General features: G+C 37.1%; 1 protein-coding gene and 1 long non-coding RNA gene across 3 annotated transcripts; one reads left to right on the plus strand and one right to left on the minus strand.

Moving 5' to 3' along the window:
• Nucleotides 1-20: 20 nt before the first annotated feature.
• Nucleotides 21-22439, plus strand: LOC310718220 (disabled homolog 2). Of its 2 annotated transcripts, none has more exons than XM_083526939.1 (15): nucleotides 21-403; nucleotides 8825-9027; nucleotides 14145-14293; nucleotides 15409-15507; nucleotides 15607-15738; nucleotides 15831-15914; nucleotides 16455-16478; nucleotides 16597-16629; nucleotides 16984-17046; nucleotides 17963-18550; nucleotides 19471-19624; nucleotides 19797-20297; nucleotides 20428-20528; nucleotides 20899-20995; nucleotides 21157-22439. In XM_083526939.1, exons 2-14 carry the CDS (start codon nucleotides 8946-8948, stop codon nucleotides 20965-20967), a joined length of 2079 nt encoding a protein of 692 aa, XP_083383065.1. In that variant the 5' UTR covers nucleotides 21-403; nucleotides 8825-8945; the 3' UTR covers nucleotides 20968-20995; nucleotides 21157-22439. The 2 variants fall into 2 exon arrangements, with proteins under 2 accessions (XP_083383065.1, XP_083383066.1); XM_083526940.1 differs by having other exon boundaries at nucleotides 20428-20507.
• On the minus strand, nucleotides 12915-16099 carry LOC310718331. The gene is made up of 2 exons (XR_014531108.1): nucleotides 13250-16099; nucleotides 12915-13207 (listed from the first exon to the last, which is right to left on the minus strand). It is a non-coding gene; the product is annotated as an uncharacterized lncRNA (long non-coding RNA).
• Nucleotides 22440-22971: the final 532 nt, after the last annotated feature.

The raw sequence follows: 22971 nt of genomic DNA on the forward strand, positions 1-22971 counted from the left end.
TGTGTGTGTGTGCCCAGTGTGTGTGTGTGCGTGTACTGTATGTGCGTGCGTCTGTGTGTGTGTGTGTGTGTGTGCGCGAGTGTGTATGCGCGCGCGCGTTCCGGCCCTTACAGAGTTAACTGGAAGCCGTGCTAAAGGCGGCACTCTGTGGGGGAGTTACTGCGTCTCAAGCCGCTGCTGCAGCAACATCACAGCGCATTCCTGAGCAGAGCCGCTAACATCTGACTACCACATCTCATCTCATCTCATCTCACTTCATCTCATTTCATCAACATCTCATCAACATCTCATTTCATGTAAAAGCCCGGCTACACGGCGGACTGTAGGTTCTCCAGAACACCGCCATCCGCTCCTTGGGCGCAAACTATGCATGATTCAAACCCTGCTGATTAAAAACCCATCGGTGAGTACAATCATTTGTCTAAAATAAAAAAAAAAATCTGGACGATTTTCATGACAAAATACTAATTTTAGTCTACCTGTTATATGTATAAATTCATATCCAGTAAATAACGCCTGTAAAAAGCACCTTTAATATAAATAAATGATTCTTTGTTTCATTGTATGGTGTGTATCCAAACTGCATATTTGCAACCTGGGGTTAATATTATGCTACAAATGTAGTTACTATGCAACCTAATAGGACGAAAGCCACATTTCTGACCAATAGCACAGCCTTGAACAGTCCTCTCTATCCAGCGTGTCCGTCTGTAACGCGTTATTTAGATATGACACACCAAACCGAATCGGTCTGTTTTGCCCAGAAACTGTTTTTGCTTTCTTTCTCCACATTTTGACCTTCGTGTATTTTGCTGTTATTGCGCGTCACGACGCGCCTGCATGAGGACTGTGTTTTATTCTCTATAAGGCTTCATTAAAATGTAGCCTGAGATGTGATCAAATGTAGTCTGGGCTTAAAACCCCACTGACCATTTCTATCTTTTTCTTTCTCTCTCGATGTTCTAACGTCTTTTTGGGTTCCAAAAGACATGTAGTTCACTCATTGCAGAATAAATCACCACCAACTGTTACAGAATATGACCAATGTTTTCTTCTGCTGTTTATTTTAGGAGAACATTGTGTACAAACACCATTTCCCTGAAATGAAGAAATGATCTAAGTATTAAGGAATGTGTGTGTGTGTGTGTGTGTGGACCTTTATAGCAGTTCAGGATGTGGAAAAGTAGAACGAAAAAGAAACGAGAGATGACAGGAAGAGCGGATAGGAAGGGTGAAAAAAAAATGTCAGGGAGGCCTTGAAATAACCGTAATTATGACATGACTCTCTTTCTCTCCTTTTTTGCCCACTACCTCAGGCTTCCATCTAATGAAGGAAATACCACTGTAGACTCACTGTATGTTTTATTTGGAGCCTACCGTATGTGTAAATGTTGTAAAGATTTTCAAACATGACTAGAAATGTCAAGGATCATTGATCATTTTCTTTGAGATCAAGATTGAATCTTACAGAAAGTGTGTTAAACTGTGTTGTAAGAAGTGAAATAGCATTTTGGTGGAGAGGGTTAGCAATGTTTAAGTATGAGTCAGAGCAAGATTTTTTTTCTCTTTTGGTACAATGCGTGCAGTTTTATTGGAAGCAGATGTTGGCGCTCAAGTTAAGGTCCCTCCTTGAGTCATTCCTTCAGTTTGCCGTTCTCTGAAGCATTTCTTCTTCAAGGCTATCCACCTCTCAGTAGAAGGAAAATAAATTTCGGCAGAGAAAGTTCAGGGAGGACAAAGAAAGTAATGTGAGGTCCCATTAAGAGCAATAAACTTTGGAAGCTTTTCTCATTTGGAATTTGCTTATTTGCCGTTCTCTTTGTTAATGGGTAAAAAAAACAACAGCATTGTTGTATTTCATGGGCAACATGTACAAGTCACTAGAGAAGTCACAGTATCTCTTTTACGTGAAGAGCAGTTTTTCAGTGGGGTGGCCACATGCTGAGGCAAATGACCTTTGCACTGCCTATTTGTTTGTGTCCCACTTTCCCCCTCTTGTAAAGAAAGACTAGAAATCTGGACAATCACTTAAAACTCTGCATTGCTCTATGGTAGGAAAAAAAAAAGAGAAAAGAAGTTCAGACCAGATGTGGAAGCATTTGTTTTCTTTATTTGAAATCTGTAGTAGACGATGATGTTTGACTTTCATTTCAATTGAACTTGATAGTTAGATGTATACAAGGTCTGCTCAATTTGAATAATATTTTGAGTAAGTTCAGTAACATTTCTTGACGATAATGTAATTTTGGTGTTAAGTTAACTAAACGTTCCAGAGCATGCAAATTTGTAATGATTCAATTTCTATGAAAAGCCATGGTATAAAGGTCTGGGCTGCTTAGTTTACTCCTTAATCATCTCAAAGCCATTTGATGAGGCTGGGATAGTCAAGGAAGTTTGGATCCCACTCAGATCAGATGTGTCAGGAGTTTCCACAAACAGTTTCATTCCAGAGTTAATTATAACACTGTAGATTATATACAGCCTATATACTATAATTGAAAAGGATCGCTGATTTTCTCACTACAAGTTAACAAGGACATTTTGCAGATGTCCTTGAGGAAAACTGACATTGCCTATTGTTTGGTGTTTTTTTTTTTTTACTCAAAACACCACTGACTTTTAAGACCACACAATGTGACAGCTTATAACTGTTATGGTATACCTGTTCACTGCTCACCCTTACTTAACTTAAAGTCTCTACTTACTCTGGGAAAATACACTGTCCCTCTCCCATGGATTGGGACTGAGATCATTTTTATTGTGTCTAAAAACCATATAAGTTCAGGATATTTATTTTAACCACTGCTTTAGGTTGATTGTAATTACAGTGCTTATTTTCAGTTGTTTGGGAAATTATTCTAAGCACCATTAGACGTCACTGTAATTAGAAGGTATGTTTATCTTGTTTCTATTGAATGAGCATATAAAATTGCAGCTATTATATGCACCTCTCATATATGTGCACAGCTATACATTTGCTGTATGACTGTAGGTTATCTGTTGAAATGGACAATTTGCCAGTCTGTCTCTACTCTATTTATTAGTGGAAGGTGTTCACCATAGGACCACCACCAAGTAAGATAAGATAAGATAAGATAAGATAAGATAAGATAAGATAAGATAAGATAAGAGTGCTATTTTTAGCCAGACTTGAAATTGTGTTGTGTGTTGCACTGGTATGAGCACTCTTGTGGTGGTCTTTTCCACAAATGGACTGGATAGAGTGGAATGAACAAGTTCTACAAAACCAGCACTTTGGTGTATTTGGCCATTATTACATTGCGTTCCATGAAATATGAGAACATTTCACTATAGTCATTTAGTAGAGGTGTTGCTCTGTGTATGTTTACAGTGTGTGAGTCTTGTAAATTATATCATCATCATCATCATCATCATCATCATCTTCTCCCACTTATCCGTAATTCGGGTCGCAGGGGGCAGCAGTCTAAGCAGATTCCCCAGACACATCTCCGTGTCCAGGAATCGGGCTGTCAAGGCCCCCGCTTTCGACTGCTGCCCAATCCTCTCAGCACCGGTCCCTTACGGTCCCTCCTGCAGGTGGTAAGCCCACGGGAATTGTAAATTATATATAATCTGCAATTCTTATCAGAAACCATTTCTTGTTATACAATTGATCAACAATTTCTTTTACGTTGGACTGGATCGTGATGATGCACGTTGCTTCCGGCTTAATTCTTTTCGTGAATATTTACATGCCTGACAGTTTGTGTGCGCTCAAAAGACCAACCTGTTTTATGCAAACTTGTGACTGGTAATCTGAACAGAAATATCCATTTAAACCTATTTGTATGTGTATGCATTCTCTCCATTTTGTTTAATTATGTGTCTCTGGTAATGGATTGTGTGTACTAATAGAACTAACAGAACTAACAGAACAAAGTAGAACAGCAATGTCTGTACCTGTCTAAGGAGATTGTGGGAGTCATGGCAACTCTCCAGAAAATGCACTGTGGAAATCATGAATCTTTATTTCCTTATTTTCTCATTTAACTGCCTGTAGACACTCAGTTAGATATGACTAATTGCTGACTGGAAACAGTTAGTAAGTTTTGGGTTTTCACAGCATTAGAAAGTGCTCCTTTTAACCTGGAGCAGTTTTTTACTGAGCTGCTACATAGTGATCTATTCAGTTCGAATTCTAAAATATTAACATATTCACAAGCACATTTTATAGTTTACGTATTTGCATTGGTAAAAGTATATTCTTGTTGCCTTTAGTAAAAACCAGGATAATAGATTTATTGGTCAAAACTATGGATCATGAATTACATTTACTCTAGTTCCACAAATGACATGCTGTTTTCCCGTTTACACTAGAAATTATCAGCTGGTCAGCTGGTTTTTTCACTCTGAATCTTGCAGTATTCTCAGCATGTTTTTTACCGTTATACATTTTCCAAATGTCCTAAAAAAACCAGTGACTCGTGCTAACAAGCCTCTTTCATTTTGGTGTTAGTTTAATTGCCACCCAGTTGCAGTTTGTACTTTCTTTAACAGTTTAATTTGAAGGTACAGTCTTTGGCAAATCAAATAAATGCAGTATCAGAACTTTCTGTAACCTTTGCAGTCTTGTTTGGGGTAACTGCTAAATCTACACCCATGGAGATAGTTTTTGTTTGGAGACTTGTCCTCTGTGAAACATTCCTGGCACAGTGCTGAGGTGGATGCGTCTCAGCTTCCAGCTTTTTTTTTCCTTGATGTGTGTATTTAGGGATCTGCGCAGCCTGTGTGAAGAGAAAGGCATGGAGCCAGGGAAGAGAAAAGCTGCTGTTTACTGTACACTCATTGTTCTCCCTGATTGGAAGGATCCTTGGAGTCATAGCTTCAAATCTGGTCCTCTTGTTCACTTTCTTTTCTGGCACTAGATTCTGGAGGCCGGAGGTCATATCAGGCCAGAATCTAGGTGTAAATATAGATGTTGGACTTGGGGCTTAGTTATGATCAGGAAGTCCTGGAATCATCTGTTTTGGTGGGGGAAGAGGCTTTAAAGGAAAGCCAAATCAACAAGTGACTTCTAAAGAGTTCCTTTAGGCATGGTGACCTCCAAAAGGAAAGAACATACTTTGAGCAAACGCTAGAAGTGATGTTTTTTAGCCAGTGTACTAAGATGTTCCCTGGAAATCCCTGGTGTTTCAGAGCTTTTATGTACCTGTCCCTCAGTGACACCAGCACAGTAATAGATCTAATAGTATAGTACATTTTGTAGTTTGTCACTTCTAGGAACACTATCGGATGTTTTTGAAGAATCCTATCTGGTCTAGAATTTTATGATTCTTGCTTTATAGCAGTAGTTTGTCAGCAGTAAACATGGATTGTTGCCATTCTTTTTGGCTGTCCAGCTTCCCAAACTAATTTATTTTCTTGCAGTAGATTATTCATGTTGAAGAGGGTGGAATTTGTATAATGTTCATTTTTATATACATTTTTGATTTTATACATATGATGATATACATTTTTTAACATTTTAATATGTTCTTTAACCTGAGTGAGAACATGGCACCATTTTCTACACTGTTTTGGAAGTCTTCATTGGTTAAAGCGCTGCATCCATTTTTCGATACAGCAGTTATAACAAATATACTTGTGAATAGTCATGAAATACTAGATTGTAGAGGAAATACTAGATTGAAACGTGGTGTAAGTCTGCAGTCGGGTTGCATATAGGCCTTTAGCACGTTTTCGACATACTCTGTGCAATCTGGTAGGAGATATCAGATAAACTAAAATTGAAGCTTTTGTAGAGACACATTTAATTCTTGATAACCAGGAACAGCACAATATTTATCTGTTTTGCTGTGATATTTTTTTTACCACAACCCTAGGCTTTAAAGTAAACTGGCAGGGCTAACCTGCTAAAAAGTGAAAGGGTCTGGCTATTCTGCTTTAAAATGAATGTGATTCACACTTATTAGTATTAACAACAGTATCAGTAACAGTAACAGTACAGATCTATTATGCAAATGTGGGTTTTCATCCCCCTTTTAATGATTATAAGGTTTAATATGGCAAAAATATAAGGTAAAAACATTGTGTAGCGGTTATTTAAGTAATTGCATGCTATCTATTCAAAAGCATAGATGCTTGCAATTAAAACCTCGTTTATTTTTTGGATTATGTGCATACGCTAAGTGTGCAGGTCTGCTTCAAGATCCAGTGTTTCTGAAATTCGGTCACAGCCGGGTACCAGCTCTTAACTGTGATTTAGGTGTGCACCCATCCAGCAAGAGTTCAATAAGAAACATCTTTGCCAACAGCTTTAGAGGATTAGTTGTATCAGACTGAGAATTCCCATAAATGTTCTGCCAGTGCTTTTCCTGCCTGCTAGCATGCCATATTCTTTTGATCACCTTCACATTTCTTTTATATTTTGGCATTTTATTCACCAACAGGCGTGTCCTATTTCTAAGTAATAATGATTCTCTTAAAGGTTAGTAACTATTGGCCACATAATGACTGAAGTATTTTGTTTTTGAACTGCATGAAGCAGCTGTGGTTGTGTCTAATGCAGCTGCTCTGTTTATAATATAATCTGATCTCCATTAATAGTCTCACAGCTCAATTTACATACATTACCTGCTAAAAAAAGCTGGGGTTGTGGGTCGGCTGCTGCTCAGTGAAGTGCAGCTGATTATAGCGTGCACAAGGAAGTGTTAATGTCAGGTGGCAGAGAAAAGTGCTTATGTTCACTCAGTCTGAAAAAAGAACAGGAAAGGAAAAAGGCTGTAAGATAATAAAAGAGGACCTTTTACATTTTGGAAAATTTTTCAGGAACGTTTGTTGGTAACCGGATGTCTTCCGGGATTTGCTCATCCGTAAACAGCTTGTGTGTTTAGATTGTAAATCCTGCTTCTTAAACCTTTTTGGAACATTTCATTCTCATTACTCACAAACTCATACCACAGTCACAAACTCCAAGTATTTTAATAATTGGGGATTAATGAGAATTGTAGCATTGCTTTTCAAATTTCGTGCTTTTAAATAATTCGACACGGGCACAGAAGAAATACACCTTCAAATATTTGTGCAAAGGTCTTGCTCTGATTTCATAGATTGAAAACAAGTGCAAGAAAACAATCAGCCTATGTTCTAAATAAGGTGGAGGCTCTATGGATGCCAGATGCAAGGGAAGCTCCCATTTCCTTTAGCCACATATTTGGCTGCATTTGTAATAGCTTGAATACAGAGGCAAAGATATTGACAGCATATGTTCTTTTATCTGTTCTAAAACCAACTTTCTTTATCCATTTTTTTATTTATACAAATACGACGATGTACACCTTTTTTTATTTATTTTAGAGATTATAGTAAGAAAAGCTATTACAATTTCCATGCAGAAAAAAAGCGAGTGCACAACAGGTATTCAAGTTGAGAGAATATATAACCACCGCAGTGCTCGCTTGTTAAACAATGGCTTTGTTAGGACTAAGGAAACACGAAAAAGTGTTTGGAGAGATAAGCTAGCGCAGTGTAAGGTGTGGTGTGATAAACAGTGAAAAGTATGTTCTTATTGTACCACAGTGCTGCCATTTCAGGATGCAGCAGGATCTTTGTTCAGCTTTCACTCCAGGGCCACTTTGGTTTATTCCGTTAACTTTATGCTCAATGCCAATTATTTATATTATGTGACCAATGTAATCTATCTATCTATCTGTCTGTCTGTCTGTCTGTCTGTCTGTCTGTCTGTCTGTCTGTCTGCCTGCCTGCCTGCCTGCCTGCCTGCCTGTCTGTCTGTCTGTCTGTCTGTCTGTCTGTCTGTCTGTCTATCTATCTATCTATCTATCTATCTATCTATCTATCTATCTATCTATCTATCTATCTATCTATCTATCTATCTATCTATCTACACTATATGACTATATTACAAAAAGCTATGTTTTAAATATTGAAGATATTTTATTTGATAAGGTGCACTAAATGCACAAAGGTTTGTGGACACCATCCCATAAGATTCATAATGTGATGTTTGAACATCCCATTCCAAATTTAGTCCCAATTTGCTGTTATAATAACCTCCACTCTTCTGGGAAGATGTTCTACTATTTTGGATATGGTTGTGAAGATTTGGGCTCCAATTTAACCCAGTTCAGTAGGGTTGATGTTAGAGTTCTATAGCAGGCCACTCAAGATCTTCCACTCCAACCCATGTAAAGCACATCTTCATGGAGCTTGTTTTGTGCTCAAGGGCATTGTCATGCTGAAACAGGTTTGCAACTTGGCAATATAAGCTAGAATGACTTAATATAAACAGCAAGATTCTACATTTTTGCAACACCACCCTACATACATACAAGTACAATGTTACCATTTCTAAAGGAAAGGGGTTTTGAAAACTATCATTATGGTCAAAGCTACTGTCTTTATATGGCCTAAATTTGTATACAGTATGTATATGCTACAATTTCATGATTTCATGAACTATTTATTTATTTTTTTTAAATAATTGATAATGCAGGACATCATAGTGAACGTGATATTTTTTCAATGCGCTTTTACTCATTTCCTGTCAGGGTCTGATTTTAAGTTTTTAAATGTTTATGCACTTTTAAAAATGGTTGGAGATGATGCAAATTAGACCTGTCTCTTCCTGTCATGTGTTTGGTTTTACTGTAAAAGAGATACAGTCAGTTTATCAACATTGATTTTTATCGTTTTTAACCCTAGATTTTACTTGTCTGTGACATAGCAGTGAAATTTTAATTTCAGTTTTCCCCAAACAGTTTACTCTTTTATCTTGTGTTTAGCTTGATTTTATTTCCCACTTGAATTCTTTCACTCACTCTTTTGCCCTTGCATATCTCCCCAGCTCCTGCTTTGCTGAACATGACCCACTGCTGAGTAAGGCTGTAGTGAGCACATTACACAGTGGGGAGAAGGACAGAAAGCTGCTTTCCATCACCCCCGTCACGTGAGGCTGGCCTCAAAAAATGTCTGCAGAGGTGGAGTCCGGCATGCCTCCAGCCGAGCAGGCACCCGTGAAGACGCCATCTAAGAAAGAGAAGAAGAAGGGTATGTATGTGAGCATGCTTGGTGTTCAGAGGTTACAACAGGGTATATGGTTACGGAACAGGTTGTTTTCTTCTAACTGCATGTTCGGTGGTCATGAAGGCTGGAGGCCATGTGAAGGCATTTGGTTTATTTGAGGTTTCTTCAGTTTGATGTATGGAGAGTCTCACTAGGATTGTAGTTTAGTGTTGCATTATGCATCCTCTTTTGTTTCTAATCTCTCTTTTTTTTTCCCCAAACAAGGAAGCTGGCAGTTCTTTGTTATTATGTCTGCTGTTGTTTTCCAGTAATGCAAACAACTTCAGGGATAGCAAAAAAAACTTACATAGTTAGGTAGTCACATAAATCTTTTTTTTTTTTAAATATGTTAAATGTCCTTACATAGTGGAACATTAGAATGGACAGACCGGTAATGTTTAACAGAAACCCCATTCAACCTGACAAATAAAGGACTTCTCTTTTTCCTGAAACGCTTAACCATCCACCCCTCACCCCCCATTTGTGGAAAAAGCAGAAGGTCTGACTGGGTGTATATCCAAATATACCACAGCCGTACAATAATGCTCCAAGTATTCACAGTATTTTAAGGCAAGTGTGTTTATTATAGATCATTACGTACTTATATTCTGGAGAACTTCCTGCTCCTGATATAGCTTTCATGCTTTGAGCTATGATGCATTTTATACACAAATACTTGAACTCCCAAACTCAAATGATCTGAATAATATACTTCGCACTGCTGTATAGAGTAGAGTGTTAAACTGTTGATTTTGATTGGTTTATATTATAGGTTTATGTAAATATGCAGGTTCTAATATGTCTACTTCATATATTGCTTATGTACTTAGTGTCTTATATAATGAATGCTCCACAGAAATGGTTTTTAAAACATGTCATTATTTGACACGGTGGAGTTTTTTGTGAGGAAATTAGGGGTGTCCCGGCAAATCTAATTAAACTGGCTAAATTGCCTGTGTGAGCACACTCTAAGTACAGCACAACATTGAAGCAACAAAAACAATCAATAGTTTATTTACAAAAATTAAATCAGAATCTTAGAATCTTAGAATCAGAATAAAGAACAGAATATCCCAGACTTTGTTAAATATTAAAAACCCTGCTGCCAAGATGTTCCTGTGTCGGTCACGGGTAATAGAAATTGAAACTTAAATCTGGCACGGGGGGGATTTAATGGATTTATTCACGCATATTGAAAATATTTATTAAAAGCTCCTTTCTTTTCACATTTTTATTCATAGCATTATCATAATAGGCTGTATATTCTTATTTGGGGGGGAAATGGTAGTTCTTTATTATCTCAGACTTGAAGCACCCCCATATAAACAAAATGGTTTAATTCTCATTTCATAGCACCTCTATGAAGATTCAACTGTGAGGTTGGTATTTGCATCAGGCTCCTCCTATCGGAACATTGAATCTTCGAATATTTGACATTTTTTTGAGTCTCCAGTGTCATTGGACACAAAGTTTTGAGGACTGAGAGCTCTACAAATTCTTATGATCATGATGGGCTGCATTTGTTGTCCTATTGACTTGAGAAATGAGAGCGTGATGAAGGAACAGCTGCTTTCATATAACTTACAGGTATTAGCTAGTTTCTGTTGGCATTACATTATAATAAATATAATTACAAATTAGTAAAAAATGTGACATGGTGCTGTTCAGTTAAGAAAAAATAAATAAAATTCAAATCACTGTTATATGAAAGCAGGAGATTAAAACAGGACATTACACATCATAACAGAAATATCTCACGGTATTTTCTATAACACCATACCCACGTGCTTTTTCTTTACTTAAAACCAGATAATAATTAAGAAGAAGACTTATGGATAATTGAATGCTGTTAAAAATAAAGGGTCGGTTGGTCCATTCACATATTCCCTGACCACCACCATGTTACTGTTTCTTTAGACTGCTTCTATTCAAAGCAGGCCAAAACAGTCTACAGAATATGAAAAGCCTCTGTGTAGGATTCTGTCAGCCTCCTTAACCCAATATTTCTTCAGATTTATTTTTGCTAAGCTGGACCTATTGCACATTGATATTGTTTGTCTTTGCCTTACTTGCTCATAGCACAAGAGTGCACCGATGATGGATTCCATTAAGGCTGTCTCCACAATATCTTCCAGCTGCAAGTTCAAATCTCTTTCCACCCTGTCTGTTTATGATTCCTTTTCACACGCATGAAAACAAGCAGAGTGTTTCTCACAGTTCGTGCTAAAGATCTTAACAGTGATTTGTGTTTCAAAGTGCACCAGGACGGTTCACGCAATAATGTGTTTCCTTTTAAAAAACAAGTGCAACTAGCTCACGTCAGTTGATGAGGTGTCGTTTAGGTTTGCTAGTTTATTCTGGTTTTCAGAGGACCAGATGACAAATCTGATATACGGCAGCTGTGATGTGACTGTTTCAGGTTTCGCTTGTATCACTCGCTTTTATCAGCAGGCTGATTTGTAAATGGTTGGGTTTCTAAGTAGTTGTCACTTGCTAACGTCAGAACACCTCATATCAGGACCACAGTGGGAAATGTTTAGACTGAAAATAATGCTGCCTTGCACACAATGAACTCAAGAGGTCAGGGGGTTACGTCGTAAAAACAGCATGTTCAACAAGGTTGTGTTTGCAGACAAGAAGCAGTAATGTTGCACAATTGAAAAACAATGATGCAGGTTTATTCAGTCTTTCTTTTTTCGTTAAGTACCTTGTATTGGTAAATATTTTAGTGAAACTGTAGAAGTGAGGTTTAATTATTGGAGTCACACTTTACCAAGCCTTTAGCTTACTACCCTGGCCAAAGTCATCAAAGGCACTTGTGTCTAATCTGTTTAAAAGGGGAGGAAACAACTGAAAGAGGCCTGCACATTCATTGGTATGGGGGTTGTCCTGTGTGTCCCGGTAATAATAAAGGGGAGCCTCCAGCCTGTTGACTCCCTGCAATGTTTTAAAAGTCAATAGCTTCCCTTAGTTTGTTCTCAAACTGTCTGGCTGTACCCATTCTTTCACTCCCTCTCTCCGCCCCTGCCATCTAAACAGGGGCCGAGTGGAGAACCTGAACACAATTAGCTGAGCTCTGAAGAAAGAGTCAGTGCAAAGGGAGATGAGGAAAAGCCAATAGACCTGCATCAAAACAAACAAGTCAAATAAGATGAAAGAAAAATAAGGCTGTTAAGCAATGGCAGATAGTGAGAGAGAAAATAACACTAGTTCTATGAAAAATGGTAAACAGAGGCCAGCAATAGACTTGAAGTAGATAAGTCAGATACAAGGAATTCAAACTGTTTAAGTGATCTCAGGAAGCTGGATAAGTCTGATAGAAGAAGAAAACATCTAGTGATATTTCTAATTCTAGATTTCTGACCATTCTGTCAGACTCTGTCAGTGTTTTCATTGTGAAAGTTATACATATTCAGAGACGGGTTACGCACGGAGTCAAAAGAGGATGTTCCTCAGAGTTTCTGCTTATAATTGTATGTCGCTAATGGTTTTCTTTGCTACGCTGGCTTTCAAATTGCTCATTAGCGATTCGTAACATCTTGAGACAACTAAATTGATTTTTATCTCAAAACTTTGCCCTGAACTGCCAATCATCATAAAGGCTTAGCGGATTACGAACGTTAGCAAGTAAAGAATTTGCCATTATGAGATTATATAAGACTATTATACTAGACATGGGCTTTATTATTCTTTTTTTTAAACTGCTACATTTAATAAAGTTAGAGTCAAAGACCCGGACAAAAGTTTGTGGACACCTGACCATGAGATTTTTTTCAAGCATTTAGGACACATTTAGTCCTCATTTGCTGTTTTAACAACATCCACACTCAAGATTTGTCTACTCCAACCCATGTTAACCATATCTTCATGAAGGGCATTGCCATGCTAAAACAGGTTTGGGTCTCTGAGTTTAAGTAAAGGGAGAATTTAATGCTACCACTAGACCTATAAGACTGTTGACTGTATAAGACTGTAGAAAGGACATTACTCATACTTACACACTCCGGTACTCATGGTGGTTCTCACTCTCCAGAGTTTTGTAATGTTTTAAGATTTATAACCACACCCTTGATTTCACCCAAATGAGGATGGGTTCCTCTTTTAAATCTGGTTCCTCTCAAGGTTTCTTCCTCATAACATCGAAGGGATAAATACACATAATTCACTTTAATTCTTAAGTTCTGTAAAGCTGCTTTAAGACAGTGACCATTGTAAAAAGCGCTATAGAAATAAACTTGACCTTTACCATCCTATATACACTTGTGTGCTAATTTGAAGGTAACAATTTGGGGAAGAACCACATATGGCTGGAAAAATCAAGCGTCCCATATAGTGTATATATGTTTGTGCATATAGTATTTCTTGTTTTTGCAGGCGTATAAATGGAATTTAGGTACCTCCGATTTTTTTTGACAGTAGATAAACAACCAGGAATACATCTAACTACAGCTTGATTTATGTTACGTGGAACTGAATTGATTTATGTCACAAAACTTTTTCCCCTGATCTGCCAATCATCATAAAGGCATTTTTTTGTTTTGTTTTATTTTGTATTTGTATTTTTTTGACACTTCATTAATCTTGACCACAAGAAGCAGTTAAATCAAAGTCACTAACATAAGAAGACCTTTAAGCAAACTACAAAGGCTGCCTAATAAGCACCTAACCTGTTCAAAAGACCTGTTCTTCCCTGTTGAGTTATCAAACAGACCAACTCGATGTAGAAACACTCAGTATCGTGTTTCAGTATAAACACAGTACTCTAGACAGTTTGTATTTTCGAAATAGTATTGGTTTGGTACTGGTATAAAAAGAAAACTATGAAATGTAAGGAGTGAAATGTGTGTTTACAGCTTGGTGATTTGGTTAAATTTGCACAAAGCACATATTGCCCTAAAATGATTTATTTAAGGAAGTACTTATGTATTCTCAAGTAATGCTCATCTCTGTTGTAGTTTAAAAGCTTCCAAAAGTTTAGATCTCATTGTAACATTTAACACAAAACCAGCTTTTGGATGACATATTTAACATCATTTCTATTATAGGCTTCTCATTAAAGTCTTTCAGTTGTTTGACAGTACTTCTGCATATCTCTATTTCAGCTTTAGCCACTCCTGAGAAAACAGATGAGTTCCTGCTGGCCAGGTTCAAAGGTGATGGTGTTCGGTACAAGGCCAAGCTGATAGGAGTGGATGATGTGCCTGAGGCCAGAGGGGACAAAATGAGCCAAGACTCTATGATGAAACTGAAGGTAGACAGTAAAACTAGACTAATGATTAATATTAAAGAAATAGTAAAAAAAAAAAAAATTTTTTTGCATTTAACACATTACAAATTTGAAACTTTCTGATTGTGTATGTTTTTATAATCAAATGAGATAAAAGGGAAATGAATTGTTCAGTCAAATGTGAAAGGTTTTTTTAATACTTGTGAAATGATGAAAGATTATCTGGTCTCTATGCCTCAAATAGCTAGCAGTACTGCAAACAAGGTCTTAGCAAGTAAAGAATTTGTCATTATGAGATTTTATAAGACCATTAGACTAGACATGGGCTTTATTTATAGAATAATTAATATTATTAATATTTATAAACTACTAAATCTAATTAAAAATCTAAAATCTAATCTAATTAAATCTAAATCTAATTCTGTTCTAACAACATCCACACTTCTGAGAAGATGTTTAACTCGATTTTGGAGTGTAGTTGAGGGGATTTGTGCTCATTCAGCCAAAGGCTTTTAGTAAAGTCAGGTACTGATGGTACACAAGGTGTTCCAATTTATCCCAAATGTGTACAATAGGGTTAAGGTCAAAGCTCTATAGCAGGCCACTCAAGATTATTCTACTCCAACCCATGTTAACATCTTCATGGAGCTTGTTTTGTGCATATTTGCCACGCTAAAACCGGTGTTAAAGTGAAGGGAAAATGTATTGCTGCCACTAGACATCCTATACACTTGTGTGCCTCCAATTTTATGGGAACAATTTGGGGAAGAACCACAAATGGCTGGAAAAGTGAGGTGTTCCAATACTTTAGTGCATATCGTGTTTCTTGTTTTTGCAGGTGTATTAAGGGGATTTAGGTACCTCAGATTGACTTTCTTTGACAGTAGCTAAACAACCAGGATTTTTATTGCTGAATATTTAAGCAAATGTATAAAAAAGGTTGTTTTGTTGCAATTCTTTGTTTTATCACGTCATCTATAATAATTTGCATTTCGGAGAGTTTCGGATAGGACAGGTTCCAGGCATTGAATAATTTTTTTTCAATGTTACAATACATTTTCTGTACATTTTGCATTTTTTTATTATTTCAGTGACATAAAAATGTATTTGCACTTTGTAAGCTTGTGGCCGTTTCTCAGGGCAAAGCGGCAACCGCACGCTCTCAGGGCAAACACAAACAGAGAGTTTGGGTGAACATCTCTCTCTCAGGAATCACTATTACAGAAGAGAAGTCAGGGGTGAGTTGCCTTTGACATTTGCTTACATATGTCATCATGTTAAATAGAAAAGTGTTCCGTTTTTTTTTACACTAATTCTAAATGATGGTGTCTCTGTAGGCGATACTGATGGAACATGCAGTGAACAAGATCTCTTTCATAGCTCGCGACGTCACGGACAATCGAGCATTCGGCTACGTGTGTGGTGCAGAGGGCCAGCACCAGTTCTTCGCTATTAAAACTGCTCAGCAGGTCCAATGACGTTCCTTTGTAGCATATAGAATGAATTTTCTTGAAATTCCACTCAAATTTGCAAGCAGAGTAACAGTCGCATATCCGTGCAGGCGGAGCCTCTCGTTATTGACCTGAAGGACCTTTTTCAGCTCATCTTTAATATGAGGAAAAAAGAAGCAGAAGGTTCAAAGAAGGTACAGGATGTATTTATATTGGATTACTGCATAGACACAACCAGAAAACTTCTGTTAAGACTTTCTAATTACATCTTTCACCTCAGAAAGGAGCTATTTTTTACAGCGGCATAAAAGTTATTATGGGAATTATATGCTGTATATAGTAACAAAAATGGTCAGTCCAGACATCCAAAAAAAAAAAACCTAGGTCGCATCATTTTAAGGCTAAAAGCTTGATTTGCACCAGATATGAGAGTAATGCAAAGTTGATTATGTTTTGGAATAAGCATGAAATACATTTCAAACCTGTTTCTTATTGTAGCACCCACTCAAAATTTAGTCCAGACAGGGTGGGTTTACTTTTTTGTTTTTAGAGTCCACAGACATTTATTTTTTTATTTCCACATATGCTGACTAAGAAAATAATAGCTTTTATGTTGTCTCGTCATGAATTAACTCCTAATCACAGTTGTACATGGCATGTGCTGTATTTGCCATGTTTATTGTGTTTTGTGTTATTTCTGGGATATTACTAATCTGATTTTATCTCTTCTTCAGGAAGAAACAAGCAAAATGGTAGAGGTAAATATTGAACATAACAGGGATGTTAAATGAGTAATAAATAATATACTGATGAAACCTTTAGATATATATAAAATAATGCTGAAATAAATGTCCTTTTTTTTTTTTTCTACTCCAGAATGGAAGCGATGCCTCACTAGGCAATAGAAAAGTAAGTATTTGTTATGTTGTGTTTTTGGGTTTTAGGGTTAGCACCCATGGTATTGCATTATTCATATCTTATAACAGAAGTTTATTGTGTGACAACTGTAAACATGATGTTCTTCAATTCAAGAAAAACAGAAAACAGGAAGTGACACAAACAAACTAACAATCTCCATGTAGACTCCCGGTAGACTTATTTTTTTGGACTGCATGAGAACAAAAATATTTTTGACAGTTAAAGCACATTTCAACTTTTCTTAGTTTTGTGGCCATTTAAACTTTGTATGACTTGCAGTCACTGACCACCAATTTAATCACTTGTTTTCGGCTGTTTTTTTCACCCACGTCTCATTGCCTCTAGGGTGTGGAACAGCTGGACCTGTTTGGAGACATGTCAACCCCGCCAGACATGAACTCTCCTTCGGTAAGAAATCCAGTAAAACACTCTTGTTAGAGTCAAAATTAATTAATAATTCTTGCAACATTTGTCTTACAAGTAAATAATCCAGTATTCTGAGCTATGTGAATTTTACTGAGATCAACATCAAATATTTAGCAGGATCCTTGTTTCTCCACATAAACTTGTTCTTTAGCAGAACCATGGTATGTCAAATAAATTAGACATGTCTGGTTCCAGCTTGCCTCTCCAGCTGTGTTTTTGGACCTTGTTTTCTAGACTTTGGTTTTCTTGCAAAGTGTCAGACTGGCCTCCGCTTTAAGGAAATGAGGTTTTTGGGAGTAATGGAGTTTGACTGAAGCCAAGAATAATATCTGACGTTGTTACTTACACAAGACTCACTTGTTAGCTGTTAGTTCTTGCAAATGAAACCGATTTTTCTTCCTCTTTGACTGTAAGAACAATAAGCAAAAGTGTTGATTAGTCAAAAACCCAGGATATTTAAAGGGTTTAAAGAAAGAGGCTGTGAAAATGAATGAGTCCATTGATCTGGAAAGCAGCATAGAAAAAGCATTTGGAAAGGATGTAGTAAAATAATAACCCCCGATGAAATGGTATTTGCATGGATTTTATGCTTATTCCTAATGAAGTGTCTGTTTTTTTATTCAATTGCAATAACCATGAGAGTTAAAGTTCAGGTAATTATCAAATTAAATAGATGTCTGTAAATTCCGTTGAACCATTACAGTGTTTTAGCAAAACACTTTCTTTTCCAGTCATGATTGTGCATGAGAATCATTGAGGTCAATCATCATAGCATGCCAGTGTTGGTGGTTGCATATCATAAAATGAACGCATTTTTCATTCTCTCTCAGGGTTGCATGTTTTGTTTTGAAAAACTTAATAGAATTTTATTCCTTACTGATGCGTTATCTTTCCTCAGGAACCTGAGGACATCCTCTTGTTAGATTTGTCCACCGAAATAGACAGCAACCAGAACTGTGTGAAAGGCAACCCATTTATCAATTCATCTTCAACCCTCAGAGCCCAGTCCAGCCTCTCGCCTGAGAACCCCTTTTCCTCTCAGCTCAACTTCTTCCCCACCCCTAGCCACGATCCCTTCCGGGATGATCCCTTCTCCAAAAGTAACAACCAAACAGCCAATCACAACTCTAACTCCCAGTCATTTTTCAATGGCGACCCCAAGAACGGTGACTCAGATTACTTGGGCCAGCAATTCGACCAGATCTCCACTAGGACAATGGTCCAGACACTCAGTAATGGCCAGTGGCCACTAGATGGCAGACCAGCAGAGACAACTGCCTGGACTCAAAATACAATACCAGAGAGGGAACAGAACGGCCATAGCGGAAAAGTGACACCAGATCTGTTTGTGGAAAAGGCTCAGAATGGAGTCAAGCATGAGAACGGAAGCAAGCCTGAAGCTCCTGTCAACCAAGCCAAGGATTCTATTATCATAAGCCCTCCGCCTCTTAACACAAAAGCTGGCAGAGGAAGGAGGAGTGTGAAGGTGAGGATGGAAACATGTTCAGTTTGACAGGTCATTTTGACAGGTTTTATATATTTTACAAACTAGAGGCTGTTTTTTCAGCCTGTGATTTCAGCATGTGCCTGGTCTTTAGGAACCTTTATTTACTCTTTATTTTCAGACAGTTTCTGTAACATACTGTGGTTAAATATAATGTTTTTAGCTCTGCATTTACACAGGGGTATGGCTAGACATGAGATTAGGTAGGTTGTGTATATTATCTCGAACAATAAAAGAAGCGAACCAATTTAACTTTAACCACCCTGTCACCTAAAGTAATATTTAGCCCATAAACACTGTTTTACAATTTTGTGGCTGAAATAGCATATAAGTATTTTCAACCTTTCATTACAACAAGTCAAAACCTATATCAGGTTAATGGCACATGCTTAAGTGTTGTGGTTCTAATGAATGGTTGCACTTTTTCTAAATACCCAATAAGGAAGCTGAACATTTGGTTATACATCAGGACCGTGAACTCATTTAGTTTTATATATATATTTTTTTTTTTTTTTTTTTTTTTTTTTATAAATATGAGATATATTCACATGCTGTTGAATATGTGTGATAAATGAGAAGTTTTACACCAACATATATATAGAATTTTGTTTTGGAAAAAATATAGATTTTGTATTTTTTTTTTTTACATTTTACTAAATATCATTATCATCATAGTTTTATAGTTCTAAGCTCTCAACCTGGTTCTCTTGCATGGTGTTCTAATGATTTGATCTGATCTCTTAATGCTTCAGTGAATTAGAGAACATTAGGTAAGAACTGACCATGTGCAATTTTCTTCTGCCTTTGTGATTTTAAGGACGTCAACATTTCAGGATTTGATAGACAGTACCACAAATCATTCATAATAAAAACTTCTTAATGTTTTTGTATGCACTCCTCAGTCTCCAACAAATGAAAACGTTGCTGTAGATCCATTCACTTCACCCACCCAGTCGGAATCTCCATCTCCTCCTCGACCCGACTGTACTCCATTGAGCTCTGTTGATTTTTTCAGCAAGAGCTCCAACGGTGCTTCAGACACCCTCGCTGGCCTTGGTACAATCTTCAAAAACTAAGTTAGATTTTTATATGCCTCAATTGACCTTTTGCTTCTTTCTTAAAAAATGTGAAAAGCTGCCATTTCAGATGCAATGTATCTAGCGCCATCTTTCAGTTTTGAATGAAATGTTTTATTTCAGCTTAACAATACTGAGTTTCTTTTTTTAAGGAGGGCTGTCACTTGGACACTTATCTTCCTCCTCAAATCCTGGTACAGCCACATGGAATGAGTCCCTCTCTCCCATGTTCCCCGCAACTACCAATGTCCCTAATACTTTCACACAGCCCTCAGCCTATTCCAACACTCCAGTCCAAAATTGGCCAGGCAACCATGGAGTTTTCGGGACTACATCCACTCAGCAGCTTCCTTCCTGGGGACCGAACAACACTCCTGTCTCTAATGGAGCCTGGAGTCAGCATTCAACTTTGGGGAACCCTTTCCAATCCAACATCTTTCCACCAACATCAAGCATAATGTCCGGGGGACAGCAGAGCTCCAGCCCTCCTCCACTGATCCCACCACGGTCAGGACCCGTCAAAGAACCTCCTAAGCTGGACACCGATGCCTTTGTAGACCTGGATCCTTTGGGGGAAAAAGAGAAGAGGGACATCAAGGAAATGTTTAAGGATTTCCAAATGGCTAAGCCGCCCAATGCCTTGGCTAAGAATGGTACGAAGGCAGAATTTGCTCTTTTCTCTGTTTTTAGGTTGCTTTAAATAGCAATGTGATCAGACTTCGCTGTGAGTCTGTTTTTACGTTTGTGAGCAAGTGTTTTTAATGGATGCCTTGTTTTTCACAGAACCACTAAAAGTTGGTGGCCAGAACTTGTTTGATAGCCCTTTTGGATCAGGTGGTTTTGAAGCACCAGCAACTATTCAGGCAAGCATTTCTTTACCTCAGGTAGTGAAACAATTCTCGCTAGGTTTTAGTTTCATTATTATTAATGTTTTCACGTTGCAGGCATGCCGCAAGCTAGACATAAGACCTGTGTTACTTTTAGCTTTACCAGACTTTCGTAGTGTATTGTTAGCTGAATGTAATACTAGCTAACTGAAGTAGAAGTAGAATAACTGATTGAGTACATATTTATTTATTATCAAGTGTATGCAGTGTAATCCATTCACTTACCAGGTTCATACCATTCAGTTCTCTGATTTCCTTTTCAAATGTGCGACTGCATTTTACACATTAGTAGTGTTTTTGTTATAATCAAGACTGCTTTTTTTTGGCAGTTTTGCTTGTCTTACATAAACAAACTGCTATTTTACAGAGTGCTCCTGCTATCAAGGCTGTTGGATCAGATCCCTTTAGAGCCCCATTTGGAAACCCCTTTGCATGATGACCCTTCAAATTCATGGATCTCCAAAGTGAGTCAAGCTAAATTTGACAGTAAATGTATTAGGCTAGTCCAGTTCATATCATTTGCATAATATTTTCCATTCTGTACTAGCTCAGTAAACATGGCTTGTACACTTCTACCCATAATGTTTGCACTGCAAATTTTATGGTTGTTTTTTTTTTTTCACAGCAACTCCGGTTAAAGCACAAGGTTTTCCTGTGAAGCGTTGCGTTGTCCAATCTACATGGCCTAACAAAGATGGCACCCAAAAGCTCCATTAAAGCCCTCCTACTTCAGAAACATAGTAAAAGATGACCTTTCATGCAGTTCCCGATGCCATGACGGCGGCGTGCAAATTAACACTGATATTGCTTCACGTTATATGGCACTAAACTAGTGGTTAATGCCGCCAGTGGCGCGAAAGCACAAACTGAACCAGAGGAGAATGCTGAGTGTTCATTGCACAGATAAAAATTACAGAAGAACAGTAAAGTGGAGTAGGTCAGCTTTGTGTTCTGTACTGCAGTATTATCGCTTGTGTTTTTATTTCATTTACTTGGCGGACACTTATTAATTTGCAGATGATTTATCAGAAAATAGCCTTTAATGCGAGACTATTTAGTGACATGAGTGCTATTTTTTCATGATCATTAATCCACATTGAAGTTTGTGGCCAAATGGATACATATATTTCTGCATACCAGCTGGATTAATGTGCGTCATTTTATACTTTTGATGATGATGATGGCCAGAGTACAGTCACTCCTATGGAGATGATAGAAAAATTGACAGGCTACAGCTGGCAATCTGCTTTATATTGTTCTAGTATTGATCTGATAATGTCTTGGGCTGAGTGTTTTACTCCACTCTGTATTGTACTATTGAAATATTATCAAGCTTAATGTTCAGTTTTATATAATGTGTTCAGGTGTCATATGTGGACACTGATCATCCCAAAACGTTCATGTACTTGACATAAGAACGTCTATGTACGTATATGTATGTATGTATTGCGAAGATGATGGTCAGACACTCACTTTTCTTACCATGTTACGCCGAGTGACAACGAAGAAAACAAGTAAGCATGGAGTGTGCTGTACACTGTGAGATCTAAGTCGTGATCTAAGACTTGGATTATCAGCGTGCCTTCACCTCAGTGACTTTAAGGCAAGAAAAGGAAGACTGAAAGACGATCTGCCTGTACTGTACTGGAAGTCTTGTCATAATGACTTATGAGTTATGTGTGTATGGAACTGTGTGTATTATGTGTGTGTCTGTGTATAAATATATATAAAAATTTATATATACTCAATTGTGCACTATGGCATTTATCTTGCAACTGTAGTTGTTACAATAAACTGGAATGGCAGTTAAAAGAATGGGATCGAAATATGTCCTATTTATCTGTATCAATTTATATTTCAACTTTTATTGGAGTATGTGTTTAAATAAAGCAAATTCTGGCTCTTTAATAATGTTTCAAATGTCAGTTGTGTGTATGTGTATATGTTTGACTGTCTAAATGTATATCAATGTTCATAAAAACTGCATTTTAATCTTTTTATTTAGTACTGATTTGACTAAGGTGAGAATCGTTTTTATTTTGTTTTATTTAATTCGGCTAAATAGAGTATTAACTTAAAGTATTTAACTTTTTGTAAATCTCTCTTTATATCTAGCAAAATAGGCCATACTGTAATTTCAAGAATACGTTATTACGGAGATTTGCTAGATGCATTGAAGAAATAAGAAAAAAGACAAATATGAGTTTTAGTGTTGCTATAAAAAATACAGTTTTACTAAAAGCATGTGAAACTAATTAATAGCAATACAATGGCAAGAGCTTTGTTAAATTACTTTGCAAAATAGAACGTAATGTCTAATAAAATAAAATGAAGTGCATGATTATATTAATAAAAAAATAGATAGATCGATAGATCGATCGATAGATAGATAGATAGATAGATAGATAGATAGATAGATAGATAGATAGATAGATAGATA

This window comes from Silurus aristotelis (genome assembly GCF_946808225.1).
Source record: "Silurus aristotelis genome assembly, chromosome: 23".
NCBI classification, from domain to species: domain Eukaryota; kingdom Metazoa; phylum Chordata; class Actinopteri; order Siluriformes; family Siluridae; genus Silurus; species Silurus aristotelis.

Bases quoted from the DNA above. Each gene is read 5' to 3' on its own strand.
- LOC310718220 (XM_083526939.1), top strand. From the start codon at position 8,946: ATGTCTGCAGAGGTGGAGTCCGGCATGCCTCCAGCCGAGCAGGCACCC. The intron at 9,028-14,144 runs GTATGTATGTGA...TCTCTATTTCAG, and splicing joins TAAGAAAGAGAAGAAGAAGG to CTTTAGCCACTCCTGAGAAA. The intron at 14,294-15,408 runs GTAGACAGTAAA...GCCGTTTCTCAG, and splicing joins ACTCTATGATGAAACTGAAG to GGCAAAGCGGCAACCGCACG.